This window comes from Cyanistes caeruleus, chromosome 6 (assembly GCF_971803275.1).
Source record: "Cyanistes caeruleus chromosome 6, bCyaCae1.hap1.1, whole genome shotgun sequence".
NCBI lineage: Eukaryota > Metazoa > Chordata > Aves > Passeriformes > Paridae > Cyanistes > Cyanistes caeruleus.
The window spans coordinates 43088254-43103900 of NC_141706.1; the positions used below are offsets into that span (position 1 = coordinate 43088254).

Genomic DNA, 15647 nt, shown 5'->3' on the forward strand with positions numbered 1-15647 from the left:
GTTTTTTGAAGCATTGGAGCACACTAGAAGGAACTAGGGACTTCATGGATAGTGTGAAATATGAGGATATTCTCCAGAAGGACACTGTAGTAAGACTCCAGTGAATTAAATTTGCCTGTAGTGGGAATATGCAAAAATGGCTGGGACAAAATTCCTCTGACAAATATAAATCCATTTACTATGATGCATTATACATAAGTGCATATTCGGTCAAAGTGCTACAGTGGGTTTCATATCCTGAAAGGGAATAACCTCACTATGCTTCAAATACTGTAAAAGGCAGTGAGTATTTTGGGTTAAAAACCCGTGCTTTTCATTTTTGCATTATTCTGATGTCAGTGGACATAAATTATACTAATTTGCATTATTGTTCTGGGGTGCTGCAGCTAGTGACTTTTAAATCTGAGTCTCACTTCCTTCGTGTCTACCACATTGACTTGCTCATATGTGACAGAGAGAAACTTGTATCAGTCCTGCCTGGCTAATTTAGAACAGTTTTCAGGAATAAGGAAACTGACTCAATAAATCAGATACTTGCATGTCTTTAAAGCATTTATTTTAGTGTTCCCTGCAAGATTTCATTCTTTAACAGCTTTGAAGAGAGCATATAGATTTCAGCATGGTATTATGATAAATCTTCTTGAGGAGGGGCAAGCATTAACATTTGTGTCGGTTCTTTTTCATCTTAATCCAACCTTGGTTAATAATCAGAAAATTCTACATAGTGGGTAAGAAGATGTAATTAACCCTTTGACCCCAGAATCTTAATTGGCGCCTGTTGAAAACAGTGGGGCAGTTAAAAAAAAATAAATTAAAAAGTAGCCTGTGGTGATTGAAACAGCATAATACATAATGGTTTTCTGAAATCAAAAGTAATAGAGAGCTTCAGCTTTAATCACATTTTGCATAAAGCCAGTAAGTGTAGTTTTAAACAAGAAGTTGCCAGTCTACCTTAAATTGGATTGTGGTCAAAATTGGCATTTGGGGTCACCCTGACCCTTTCTCAGCTGCCACACTAGATGAGAATAGGATTGGGTTTATGACAGTCAACTACATTTGCTCAAAAAAAAAAAAAAACCCAGAGAGAAATTACGTCAAGAAAATTTTCCTTATATTCATGGTCTTTCCTTTAATGAAAATAGGACATTATGAAAACCCAGTTACCTTTTCAGACTCTACTTTAAAATTATAATTAACTCTGGAATGTCCAGAGCAGAAATCCTATCTGCATGAGAGCTACATTGAAGCTGTTCAGAAATTCTGTCTGGAAAGCACTGTGGTGCTCCTTCCAAAAGAGATATTTGAAAGCTGACTCAATCCACTACCCTTCTCTCATTTGTTTTGTCCTTAGGTATACATAAGTAACATTTATAATACTTCCAGATATTTCTCATTAAAACGAAATTGTTTGTGAATATGTAGTATACAGTGGTATCACATACTCTTCTCCAGTATATAACATAACTTGTGTTATGTTGCCTTGCACCTTCTCTGAAGTCTGCTGCTCTGTTGGCATGCACAAAGGACGTACGCTTTATGAAAAATTGAAAAATTTCAACACGCATTACTTAAATAATAAATATTCATAAATAATACCTATGAATAACGAATGAGACAGTCCTTCAGAACTACTGTTTGACCTGTAAAAGGAACAACAACATTGTCACTAAAGTGCTCTGTCTCATCCCTTTCATACTGGTGGGAGGAACTGCCTTGCACTGGAAGCCAGCTATTTCTCCTCCTATTTTTACTGTCATTTTTCTTAGGTGTTGGGACTTGAGCTTAGTACTTGGAGCTTTTGTTCTAAGGTCTTTGTATTTTGGGCATGGAAGTAGTAAGATGTCCATTAGCTGTTAATCAGTGGCTCTTTCAAAACACGAATAAATAAACTTTCTGATTTTGCTCTATTGAACAAAATGCTGAATTTGATCAGAAGTTGCATATAAGTGCAGCTTCAGAGAGGTGGAAAAAGAAATGGGGAAAGAATGACCATGACTTTGTACTCAGCTGGCTTAATATACAAGTTTTATGGCACAGGAAGTGACTAATCACATCCAAAGGTGTTGGTGTGCTGCGTTGGTCCTGCCAGTCCTTCAGTGGTGCCTCCTCAGGTACCTCCCTTATAAATTTGGGGGCAAAAGTAAGGAGTAGTCTCCCATAAAGAAAGAGGGAAAAAAAGGCTAAACAATTAAGCTACCTAAATGAGAGAATCAGAGTTAATGGCTTGGAAAAGTAGTGAGTGCTTAAGATGGCTAACACTTCTCACTTCAACACACTTCCAGTTGCTGTTGACTTTTAAACTTTTGCCATGGAGATTGAAATTTCTTTGTACAGCATTGTCAGCTAGAGATAGTTTTATTTTTTAATATTTTTTTCCAGCAAAACTAATTTCAGCCAATTTCAAAACTACACTGAGTGAAACATTTCTGCCTAATCAGTACTTAGTTTTCTTCAACTTTTGTTTCATTAAGCCTGAATTCCTAAATAAGATGATGTGTAAAAAAGAAGAAAAGCTATCAGTGACTTGGAGGATTATTTTTTCTGGTTCTCACAAAACTTTGTCCAGATATGTCAGATAATTACACACTAAAGCAGAGTGCTAAACAGATCAGATCATAAATGTGCTTAAGCTGTATGTCATTCTCTCGAGTACCAGAGCAAGGAGACCACACAAAAAACTGTATAAAAAACTGAGAAGAATAGATTTGTTTTATATGATACACAAATAACCTATGCAACATGTTTCCTCAAGGAAGGAAGATGCCACAATCATGCCAGCTACTGGGAATGGGCTAGTAAGAAATCTCTGGTAGGCTTGTCATTACCCATATGGATATTCCAAGCACTGTTGTGAAACATCTGAAACAGACCCAGGGAGACTGCTGCAGATTTAGTCCTTTAGTCTGAGTCATGGTGACAATTCCTTGCTGCCAGTGGAGAATGGACTTCTGTACAGGTGGCCAGGGAGACAATGTCATGGTTCTGAGCTTAACAGAGGGTTAAACAGTTTCCTCAAAGGAACACGGCACAGAAAATCAGGAGCACTAAGACATTTAAAGATTTACTTTTCTGTGTAAGAGCTTGTACATAGTGGGAGAGATCAGGTGTGCAAAGGCTTTGATTGTCCTGGTATGGATCTAAGTTTGAATTTCACTATTCCAAATTTTCCACCTGTTATTGATGTTAAAAATTCAAGGAAGTGATGTTAATAATTTGAGAAAGAAGTTATGATGATTTATAAGAGGCCATAAATTACTTGCATAATATAAATGTTTTTACATGAAGGAAATCTATGCAGATTTACATTTTTATTAATTCATAAATATAAATTAGAGCCTTCTTCTAGTGCAGTGTCTTTAGTGCGGGTTTGTTTTCCAATACACGGTCTATTATTTTTAGAAAACTCGTATTTTGAACTAATTCCACCACCTACTACATTGGAGAGGGGTGAACTTTTGCCAAAGACAGCTTCTGACTTGCAGCCTGTTAGAAATTAGTGAAGAAGCAGCAGAAGAAAAATATTAGAGCCCTTCAGAAATCACTGTTGTGTATTTGCAAAGGACTGATTACATGATTTTGTTATCATGTATCTCCATCAAATTTATCTGCTTTTTCCTCCCAAAACCAGGCTAATCTCTCAAATGCTACAGTTAATACTTCCTTTATATGTTCTTTTATCACCAGGGGATATTTGGGATGGGATTTTTGATGATTTTCATTGTTGCTCACAACATCTGAGCTGTTTTAGCATTTCTAATTTCTGGAATTTTGTAATTTTACTTTTGCAGTAGTCAATGATTGTTTGCCAATAATCATCCTCATGACAGGCAGAAAGGTAAAGACATGGATAGTGTATGAAGGTAGTTTCTTCCTAGTGAAGATTTACTATTATTCATAGAGGTATACTCCCTTCTGGATATGCAGTGATTTACTCTGTGACAGTTTAGAATATAGTCCTCTGTTCATTAACTGCACTCAGGTTGCAAAAGGTACGCATTAGTTGCTGCAATTGTATTTTGACTTTTGCAGTTGCAATGGAAACCACATCCAAAGACTTGAACCTATCAAAGTAAAATCTGATCTAGACTTTTACACCAAAGGGATGAAATTCATAGCGTTTCTGGAGACCTAAGCTGTAAACATATTTGACAGTAATCTGCTGATTGGCTTTGTTGTCTCACAAAAGGAGAATGGTGTGTGCGTATACGCGTGCATGTGCGTGCGTGTGTGTGTAATCCTCAATTAATTTACAAATTATTGAGGTCCATAGTGGTTTGAGTGATGGCAGGATTTTATTTTCTCCTTTTGAGTTTTTGGAAATGGAAATTCTCTGCTTTGATTCTGAACGATGGGGGGTGATTTTTTTATGTACACAGTTCAGTTGGAAGGTTATTTTGTTTGGTTTATTTTCCTTATTTATTTCTTCATGTGAAAAAAAAGAAGCATTTTATTTTTCTATATTTCTTCTATCAAGCAAATGAGATAAATGTTGTACAGTATATATGACAGCTATAAGCATGCCCATAAATTAACTTAATAATATACTCATCAACTTGGATTTAGTAATATACTCACGTGATGTTTATTAATATGTAGATAGAATAAAAAGGAATTGTCTTAAGGGTTCAAATTATAACCACTTAAGCAAAAGTTAGAATATTTTCCTCAGTTTATTCTGTGATGTCTTTGTTTGAATTTATTTCTACTTGTAGTTTAGAATTTTTTATTAATCTATTCACTTTTTTTTTATCTCTTACTATGTAGTCCCTGGATGGATTTGTATTTGCACTAAATCAAGAAGGAAAATTTTTGTACATTTCAGAAACTGTCTCCATCTATTTAGGCCTGTCCCAAGTAAGTACATGCTTTCAATTCTAGAACATAACTGTGTATGATGCATTCTTCTGATTATTATTATTATTGAGGAAATAATAATTTGGTTTTTGTATTTTGCATGGATTATTGAATTAACTGTTTAAAGTTGCATTCTGTTCATCCTGAGACAACTGAAAAATGTGTCTATAGTATTGGATGTTGAGATGTGTATGAAAACTTTTTGCCACAAAGGATCATTATTAATTTATTGAGAACAAATGAAGTTTCTTTTCTCAGTTGTTTTGAACTTTAAACCTCTATACCTGATAGGAAAGGGACACTCTAATAGTACTTCCCCTGTGTCCTATTACTGGATGTTTATGGAGTACCCTGCATTATCCAGGGAGCTGACACGATGACAGGGAGTCATTTGGAGTCAAGAAATGCTGAAAGAGACCATTAAAATGTCTTGCAGGGAGGGTTCCAACAAGGACACATTTTGATGCTTTCACCAGTGCTCACTAATATGAAAAGATGAATTTATAAAGTATAGTAATTTGGGATGTTTTGGTTTAGGATTTTTTTTTTTTTTTCATTTAATTGCTGACAACTGTTTATCAAAGATTAAAAGGCAGGGCAGAAGTGGGGCAAAAGTTAGTTGTTAATGTTTATTCCTGATCCTGCAACATTCAGAAATGTTTAGGCAGGATAGCTTCTTTCTGCTTGCACTTAGAAATGAAGCAGAAATATTTTGCATGATGATTTTCAGAGTGGGACCATCAACTTCTACTGCAGTCACCCGGAGGAGGAAAAGAAAATCTGAAATAATACTTATTTGAGCTACTTTAAATTGGGACCCACACAGCTATGAGGAAGCAACTATTAGCATAGGCTACTTACTGTCAGTTTTGCTGTACCACACCAACAATCAAATGGGAAATTTTAATATTTGATGACAAAAAAAGACTAATTTTAAATATTATCTGGTGAGAATACGAATAGAAGCTCATTAAGTCCTCAAAGAACATGCAAGCAATTGGCTGTAATAAGTTCAGTAATTGTTATTTTGTGCTGGCTTTGGCAAACCCAATGATAGAAATGGAAGCAAGAGCTGTTTCTAGCTCGTATCAGTATTCTTGTCTCTCATTAAAGTCCCTCGTTTTGTAATAGCCTTTAATCCCTGACTTAATCTGTTTGGGAGTTAGTATCAAGAATCTCACATTTTGAAATCGGTGCACCACCATGTTGCTAATACAGTAAAGAATTGGAACTTTAATGTTTATTATTGTCTTATGTTCATATTAATCTGGTTTATGCATAGTATCCAACAAAGTCTAATAAGCCAGTAAAGAAGAAGGATGGATAATTAGTTTAAGCAGGTAAATGCTAATTAGGAAACTCCTGAAAGGCATCCATTATACACTAGCTTAAAACAAATTTTACAGCCCTGGTTAGTGGTGTAATCCAAATTCTGTCAAGGCAACTGCATTTTCTGTAATTGAGATGTGTATGTTTGCTTTGCATAACAGATGGCTCTGTATGCTTAGACTGATAGCTAGGAAAATAATAATTGCATTATTCTGGCCAAAAGAATATTAGCTCTTGGGTTTTGGCCATTTCAGTCAGTCCTCCTGCCAGCACAGCATATGCACATATATGGATTGGATTTTCAAGGAAATTGATGCATCTGGAATAGTGTGGCCATCTGAAATATCATCTGTTCAAGAAAAATTTGGCTTTAACCCTATGTTAGTCTCCTGTTAAAAGCATTTTCTGCCACTGTCTTTCAAACTATACAGTTGATAAATCTCTCCTTACTCTGAACTCACATCGTGTTGTTCAGACTTTACACTCCATCTTGATCCATATACATTTCAGGAAAGGGTTCCGTTAAATGAAGCAATTTTTTTTTTTGCATATTAGATAGAGCATTAGAAATATCAGGGCAAATATTTCCATGCATTCACCACTGAAAGTACTGATGGAAAAACTACCAAAAATCAGAACTAGTACTATGGATTTTTACTGGGTAATAAATTAAATCTACTGAGATTTACTAAAATATCTGAGTTTTTTGCTTTTCTTCTCTTCTGTCTTTATGGAGACATTTTCTGTTTCTAAGACCTACGATATTTATATATTTTTGATATATTGTTCTCTTGGTACAGCATTATATTGCTAGTCTCTTAATAATTTTAAAAGAAGTGCTGTAGCTGCATCCTACTAAATCACTAGTCAAAGCTTATTTGTTGCTAAAAATATTGGCAAGTCTATCTGTAGAACCATTTCTCAAATATACATGGAAATGCTGCAGTTTTCATCATACCAAACTTAAAATACCAGTGAATTCTGAATTTCTGGGTTGGTGTTATGTGATACATGAAGTGTTGTATTTCTTGGACTGCAAGTAAACAATGATATACCCTATGCTGATACTCCAAAACTTTGTATTTATATAGAACCTCCAGACAGTGTTGCACTTAAAGGCATTATAATGTACATTACTATTTGAAATATCTTCATCAAGTGCTGACTTTGGAGTCTTACTTTCTAGATAACTTATTTCTCTAAGGCTTCATCCTTGTTTGGTGGGGTTTTTGGGGGGCTTTTTTGTGTTTATTTTTAACTAGTATGCATGGAAATAATGTAAAATATATTTTGTATTTGAAAAGCAAAATCTCATGTCTCCTAGATAAAGGAAAATAGTTTCTGTATTGAATCTCAGCAGGTGAAAACATTTATGGTAGAAAATTTCACTCTTTTCTGAACATTCAGAGCCAGTGGTGCAAAACAAATGGATGCCAATGTTGTAAGATAGCTGCAGGACTAATAGTAAACAAATCTGATAAAACAATATCTTGGAAGGTGGCCTGGAAATTATAATAATAAAGTTACCCCTGGCAAAACTAACAGTATATTTGAACAGTAAACGAAAACCACAATAAATACCCTTTTGACATTACAATGAATATAGCTTATATGTAGACACCCATCAACATATATATTTTGAATAATTTTTTTGAATAATTTATCTGCCAGCTAATGCTAACCAAGAATTTTAAGCTAGTTTGGCAGATGTATATTTCAGAGAACAGAGATACATTTCTAAGTTTAGGAAAAGAGAGTTAGCCGAAAATTACGAGTGAGAGAAGGTAAAGAGTCAAAGCAAGAGAAATGGACCAACAATCTCCCAGTTAAAGAGTCTATGTATATTGACTTTAGTCTATATTAATTGTCATAGCTCACCTTTTGAGGCAAGCTGAAATAGTTGAACATGCTTTCCAGATCTTTCATGAACTGTAGTATTTGTTGAAAGACCCAGAAATATCTAGAAGTTGGACAGCATGATCTGTGATGGTGTAGCCAATACAAACATCTATTTAACTGTGTCTCTGTAGTGATGTAAAAATGGTTGTTCTTCATACATTTTCCAAGTTAGAAGGTAATCTTTGATATCAGGGTAGCTTCCATCTTTGGAATCCTCAGTCCCTGACTTCCCTTTAGAAATGGGATGAGATTTCAAAAGAAAATGTCTAACCACTGAAGAGGCACTCAAATTACTCCTTCCAATACTTAGAAGTCCATGTGAGTGCTTCCCTAAGAGATTTCAATTCTCTAGAAAAGTCTAAGTCTCTATGTGTTTGAGACTTAGACCAAACATAAATATATAAATAGTAAAAAAACTATTAAAACACATAAATAGTAACAAAAAGGGAGAAAAGTCTATCCAGAAACAGAATAAAAATGTGTTATCCAGAAAGGATAAAATTGTCTGACATATGATGTTTCAGGTTCAATAGAAAATATTATGAGCTAATAATCTGGCTAGGATGCTTTTGCATTCAGGAAAGAAGTTCTTAATCACCTCTTACAATAGTTGTACTCAGCAAGGATTGGATGTGTAGTTTCCCACCTGTGAGGTCCACATCTTAAAGTAAAATATTTCCTACCTTTGCTCCCACTTGTCCAGGACACAGAGCAGGTTTGCAGATTGGCCTGTTGAAAAGAGAGCTCACTAAAAATGAAGAGTGCAGCTGCTGGCATAATAAGAGATAGATAATAGAGATGAAAAAGGAAGAAAACAAGAATAAAATTTTGAGAATTTATCCTTTTGAAAATAAAGCCGGCAAAACCAACAGGTATATTATAGGTGTACTCTGTTACTGTTAGCATAACCTATTTCCTTATTTTGCCTTTCTGTGCATTTGTTCTATGAAATGGCAAATAAAATTATAGCTACAGCACACAAGTACAAGGTCAAATAAATGACAGTACTCATTCTATTTGTGAAGCTATTCTGAAAAGGAACCATGGTGCCAAATGTGGTTTATTTGAATAATAAAGAAGAATTAGATTCCCCTGATAACTTGGCTGAGGGCCAATAAATCACTGGAGGTTAAGAATGCTTTGCAACTGCCATGTATTTCTTTTGCTTTTACGAAGCACAAACCTCAACTACTATGCTCTACCTGTTTTTCAATGCAAATCAAGTTGAGGTTAGTAGATGGTTAAAGGATTGCTTTTGTGCTCTGTTTGCTTAAAAAATAATATAAAGCCATCTTGACGCTTTCACTGATTCTGTAAATTCTATCTTATTTTCCTCCTATACCATTAAAAAATAAAATATAATATAATAATAATAATAATAATAATAATAATGCAAAAATAGCAAAATCCAGAGCTGCAATTTTTTTAAAGCAAAACTAGACAATAACCAATTGTGAAAAGAACTTTCCCTTTTTCTTTGTGATGTCATCGTTGTTTTAGTGTTCTGAATTTAAATACTTCTACATAAAAAAGATAATTTCTGCTCATACAGTAAATTGGTACACTAGCACTGATAATTTTTTAACAGTTTTTCCCCTTTAAACAGAGCAAATAAAAGCCTGGGAAATTCTGTGTTGATCATGTAAGGCTTTAAATTTTTTCTTCCTTTACATTCAATGTAAGAATATTAATTTACTGTTGTATTTTATGCTAAAAGAAGTGAACAAGGGAGGAGTTCTATTGAAATAGAGCAGCTCTGAGGATTCCGAGAGCAGTAAGAAAATATAAGTATCAAAATAATTCAGAAACAGTACAAGGCACAGTGGCACATTATCAATTTACAACATTTAAATTGATAAATGCTTGGTGGTGAAGGCCTACAAGGGCACTTTGAAAAGCAAATAGCGACCTGCTGAAGAAATTGATTTTTCCCCCCCGAAAATGACTGCATGATGCATCATTTGACTGCATGCTGTCCAAGTGCTTGACAGAGATAATCTCAGCAATCCCACGGGTGACCTTATCGTTCTCACCAGGGCAACTTTGTCTAGGTTCTGACTTTGTGCATGTCAAGGTTTCTTCAGGCAGGATCCTTAGGGGGAAAAAGTTCCTCTGTTCGATCCAGATATTGAACCACTCTTGAAGGCACTCCCCCACCCCCAAAAAGGCAAGCTTGTTTCTTTTCTTCATAATTATGAATGAACTGAACAGGGGAAAATATCTATAGACTCAGTATCTTTGCTGAAGCCATTATTGCCTTCTCAGTGTAGCTTAGCTTAGCTCTTAAAGGAGAAAGGATACCTGCCATTAGAGGTTATCAGACGCAGCTGAAAGACTCCAAAATATATGGCACTCTTTTACATAGCACCAATATCCCACCTGCTTTCTTTATCACACTCACTGTTCACAGCTTTTTTTTTTTTGCCATCCTCACAGTATTTAATACCAGTGCCTAATCATTTTTTCTCTATTCTGTTGTTTTTTGTTTTTTTTTTAAATCCCCATCCCAACCCAAGAACTTTTAAGACAACTCAAGTGCAAATGACAACCTGACAGAAGTCCTGAGCATCAACATCAATATACATAATTTTGCATAGACACTCTGTAACAACCTTCACTGTATTGTCATGGAGAGGTCCAAAACACTTAGGCTATTTTATCTGGTTATTACCAAACTGGTTTTGTCTTGCACAGAGAAATATATTGCCCAAACTGTGATGAATAACAGCATTTTAAAATTTGCAGTATCTTTTTAAGTGCTTCATATAATGAACAAACTATCCTTCATGTGCAGTTAGTGTTAATTATAATTACTGGCTAGGAATCTGTTGAAAGCAGAAAATGTTGTGCTCTGTTTGGTACCCCAAAGCTGCTTTACCCACTGCCTTTGACACCCACAGTTCACCGTATTCAACCTCTTTTACCTCCTTCTTTCATCCACAACATTAATTCTGAGTGAACAAGACGTGCTTCCTTGCTTTTGACAAGATTTGCTGCAGTCTCATGCGACAAAAACCCAACACTCATTCCAGATTCAGAAAGTAGGATTTATAACAGCATTTTAATTTAATGTTGGATGTCGAACATATAAAGAGATCACAGTAGTACTAGAGCTGAAAATTGATGCCTTTTTTATTAGTGTCCTCTCAGAAGTGGGTGAGCCGCTGTTTGTGCAATGGAGCACAGAGCACCACAGTCAGATGAATGAGGATATGCTATCTGCAAGGAATCATATTTCAAACCACTGTCTGCTTCTATTGATGTGCTCAGAGTTGAAAGGTTATGCTAGTAAATGCCATCAGAATTTTCAGCATTAGAAATCTGTGGAATAATCCGCTGACTGTCACTTTGTAGTGAGTCCAAATGCAATACATGGTGATGATTTAATGTTTTTTTTTTTAATTGAAATTAACTTATTGTTACTGATCACATTGTTTTGCTTCTTCTTCTACAGTGTGTTTAAATACTGCCAACAGTATTGTCTTACAGGCTCCACTGAATATAGCTCTCTGTTGAGTTAACTAAAGGAATCCAGAATGTCATTTTACATGAGAATCATGTTTCCCTTATTTATTCTTTTGAGCATATTTTACCAGCCATTGAGGCTGAAACATTGAAAGCCTTTATGCAGAAGGGATTCACTGGTTAAAATGAATCACAGATTCTCGATGCAATAAAATATAGCCTCATTGGTTTAACACTTAAAGGCTGAAGACTTTTTATGTCACTTAATAATTTCTACCATTTTCTGTTAAAGAAAAAAACATTGATAAGGTATTTTTATTGCAATTCTTAACTCTTTCCCATACTGAATAAGACTGAAAGCATTAACAATCAGACCATTTGCTTCCTGATGGATGCAATGGTTTCAGATTATTTTAATAAAAATATCTAGGGAAAATGGGTAAGACAGTTTAGGTATTTTATGTTTCTCTTTCCTATTAAAGCAAATAAAACAAAGTTTTCCTGAATTAATAGTCATATTATCCAATTTAGCTACACAGAACTTTGGTATCTTCTTTGCATTGCATTGTAATATTCATGTGGAAGTTGGAAAATATTCTGTAAAACAAACAGTTGTGGAATAATTGGGGGGGGGAAAAAAAAAAAACGGGCACTGGTGAGAAACATATAAATTTACCCTAAAGATATTTTCTATGCTTTTTGGGCACATTAGAGGTGAGGAGAAAAACCCCTCAAAGATAAGAAATGATTCTACCTTTTACGAGTAAGTTCAAAAAGTCATTCTGATGGTGAGTGATGAAAATTTCATTTCTAAAAAGAAATATAAAATTATAATTAATAGATTTTGATTAATAGTAAGAAAATATTCCTTTCATTGCTTATAAAATGCACTGATTATAAATTTTGATTTTCTTTTACATCAGTATTTGAGTCAGGGAAAATGAAAGCCATGACTCAAATATTTTCCATTGTATGAAATGATTCAAGATTTGTAGCAGGGAAGCCATAGGGGTACTTGACAGAACTTCCATTCCAAGCATTTGAGAAGGGTGGGTCAATCCACAGATATTCAAGGATTGGTTTAAGGTTATGAAGGGAATAAAACAGTGCCCATATGTTTTAAAAGCACTGAGTGGTTCTGAGCTAAAAAATAATGCTGCAAAAATAAAATATAAAAACCTACTTTAAACTCAGGTCAATTCAGTGATATCCTCAGCTTCAAATCCTCACTGACAGTTCTACCAATCCAGCTAAGGGGTTGCATTTGAAAGCACAAGATCAGGAAGCAGCTCAGAAAAAAAGATAGGAAATACATCTTACTCTGCTTTTGCCAGCATCATGTATTATTACAGCCTTGGTCAGGACTTTACTTGCTCTGTGTTCAGTCAGAATTAACAGAGTAATACTACACTGGGAAGAGAGGATTGGTAAGAGAACAGGAGCATTCCAAATTCTGTGGAGAGTATCTTCACTGGGATCTAGCCAAGAGAACCTCCCAAGTCAGAGGCTAATGGTGCTTAATCCCCAAGGTTTGTCATGGAAATTCAAGAGTCATGTCCATGTGCTATTACTCTTCCAGCATTAATCTACATTCTTTTGTCACTCCCTATTCATCCTCAGCATTAAAACAGACCTATGCTGCTTTAGATTTTAACCCCATGTTTCCCTGTATTACCTTCTGGCATTTGAGCCAAGTTGCCACCCAGGACATCTTCTGCCTGTGCTTCCAATTGCACAGCAGCTGACAGCAGCTTCCTGGTTAAGTTACAGTGTGAAAGGGAAGGCTCCCAGGTTGCTTTCTGCATTTAGAGGACAGGGGGAAAAATCAGCAGAAAACTTGTCCGGTTTACTGAGATCCTTTATCCTACTTGCTCAGATGAGTTCCTTAACAACATTCATATTGGAAGTTCTCTCTGCTGCTTGCTCATACCTTCAGAAATGCCTGTATTCATCCTGAATAACAGCTCCACATGGATGATGTTTACTTATCATTCTCATGGCACTCCCACAGAAGGTTTCTCTGCAGATGAATCCACAGAAGAGCCAGTTTAAAGCCATTTAAACAAGCTAGGCCATCAAAATCTAACATCAGGACCCACCCCATCGCACAACCTGCTCTAGCAGTGCTGGCATAGCCAAAACCAGCCATGCAGCAGAGGGGTACTTCCACTGACCACCTGATGAGGTAGGAGAAAACTAGGAATTGATTTTTCCCAGACAGGAGCTCAGACATGGCAACAGAGTGAAGCGATAAACTTCCTTAGCCCAGAGTTAGAAATTTAGGGCAAAAAGGCAAGAAAGGAAATATCTTCCTTCAACAAAGAGGAGACATGTCTGAGGGCAGGAATTACCTTCCTTTTGGAGACAGGAAGCATTGGCATGTATTGGAAGGATGGGAAATTAGTATGAGCAGACAGACAAAAGAAATACAGTGTGAGCAGACAGGAAGGGGAAGACAGAGAACATAGCACGCTGCCCCTGCTCAGCAACAGACTCATAAAGAGACATGCTGCTTCTTCCTCAGCAACCAAGCGAGATTTTGCTAACCTTTGATATTCAGAACTCACAGCCCAGCATCAACTCAAATAGTCTGGTTCATACTCAAGATATATGAAAATAGTATTTTAAAGGGCTTATTAACATTCAGGGGGTTTTGCACCCTTTGTGACTTTGTATTTTCAAGTCTTCTTTTTCCATTAGCTACATGAATGCTAAAAATGTATTTTAATATGTAGCAGATGTCTGAGACTTTTTGGGAATATCATGATTCTACAGAAAGGCCTTTGAAACTACAATCAATCCACTCAATTGGCAATAATATTATGAAGTTTGGCAACAGTAAAATATAAAGGGGAAATACTGTCTTATTTCTCTATCACACAGATCTATAAACTAATATGGTGTATTCTGCTCCTCCTGTACTCCCGATAACTTTTAAAGCCTTTGTGTTAATAAATCTAGCCTTATACTAATAAAAGGTATGACGGAATTATTACCTATATTAATTATTTTATATTTGAGATCCTGTCTTTGGGTCTTTCGGGTGACAAGTATTTTTAGTCTGAGTACTGCTGTATTCAGATGTAGCCATTACAGTCAGGGATACTCTCTACCTTTCCATACTGCCTTTCAGAAAGATGTCTCATTTGGGACAGCACTTATTCATGCAGAAGTGGTAAATACAAAGCTGTATGCATTCCTGAGATTCCTTGAATAGTAATGGAGCTATCCGTGTATTCTTACTGAACTTCCACAGCATATGCATAAGAAATTATGAAAATTGTAACTGAATCTCTTCTATGTATTGAAGCAGCATATATGAGTCATGATTTAAAGTTTGTAGGAAGAGATGCTTCCTTTTCTGAAATTCATTAATCCAGTTGGAGAAACAGGAGCTTTCCCTTCTATGTTTGTTTCTCCTGTCATGACGTGAGTCTGATCCACAGCTTGTAAATCAATGAAGAGATTTCATGGGTTTATGAATGGTTCTCATTTTACTCTGTATTGCCAGTATGCTTCTTATTTCACATTGGGAATGAAGATATATACTTTAAGTTAATGAGCAATCCCTCTGTCCCTATAAACAACTAGTACTTTGAATAAGAGTGTGGCTACCCTATGACAGAGTGACAGTGGTTTCTCCTTTTTGTTTCTTATTTGTTATATTACTGCTTGCAAGTTTTAAAATACTTTGGTCATATGATAGCTCAGTTTCTTTGTCCTGTCTCAAATTTTATATATTCAGATTGAGCTACCTTGAATCAACTTTATGTTACGGCATTTTAGAGGATTCTTGCATTAATTGTAATTGGTATATGCTTTCTTTACTGAACCTAGTGTGCAGATGAGCTAATGTCTAACCATTGAGACAGATGCATTCCAAAGACATAACAATCTTCAGGATCAGAGTGGTTGGCTAAAAAAATGAAAAATATATGCATTTTATTAGTTGCATGTTTGGGAGGGGTGAACATTGTGGTATTTTTATCATCTGTTTCCCGTCTTCTTCTGATTCAGTCTGTCTTCCTTGCTAGCTCCCAGATCAAGTTTGGATGTACTGTTGCTTAAAGGTGCCATGGCTTCCAAACAGAAGGGGAAAC

The 15647-nt window shown here is 35.6% G+C and overlaps 1 protein-coding gene across 8 annotated transcripts in view; it reads left to right on the forward strand.

The window, feature by feature from the left end:
- Nucleotides 1-15647, forward strand: part of NPAS3 (neuronal PAS domain protein 3) — a 594820-nt gene that overhangs the window by 409447 nt on the left and 169726 nt on the right. For all 8 annotated transcript variants that reach the window (XM_086894840.1, XM_086894841.1, XM_086894842.1 and 5 more), the window contains one exon: nucleotides 4765-4854. In XM_086894840.1, the coding sequence (XP_086750966.1) occupies nucleotides 4765-4854 (90 nt within the window). The remainder of the gene's footprint in view (nucleotides 1-4764; nucleotides 4855-15647) is intronic.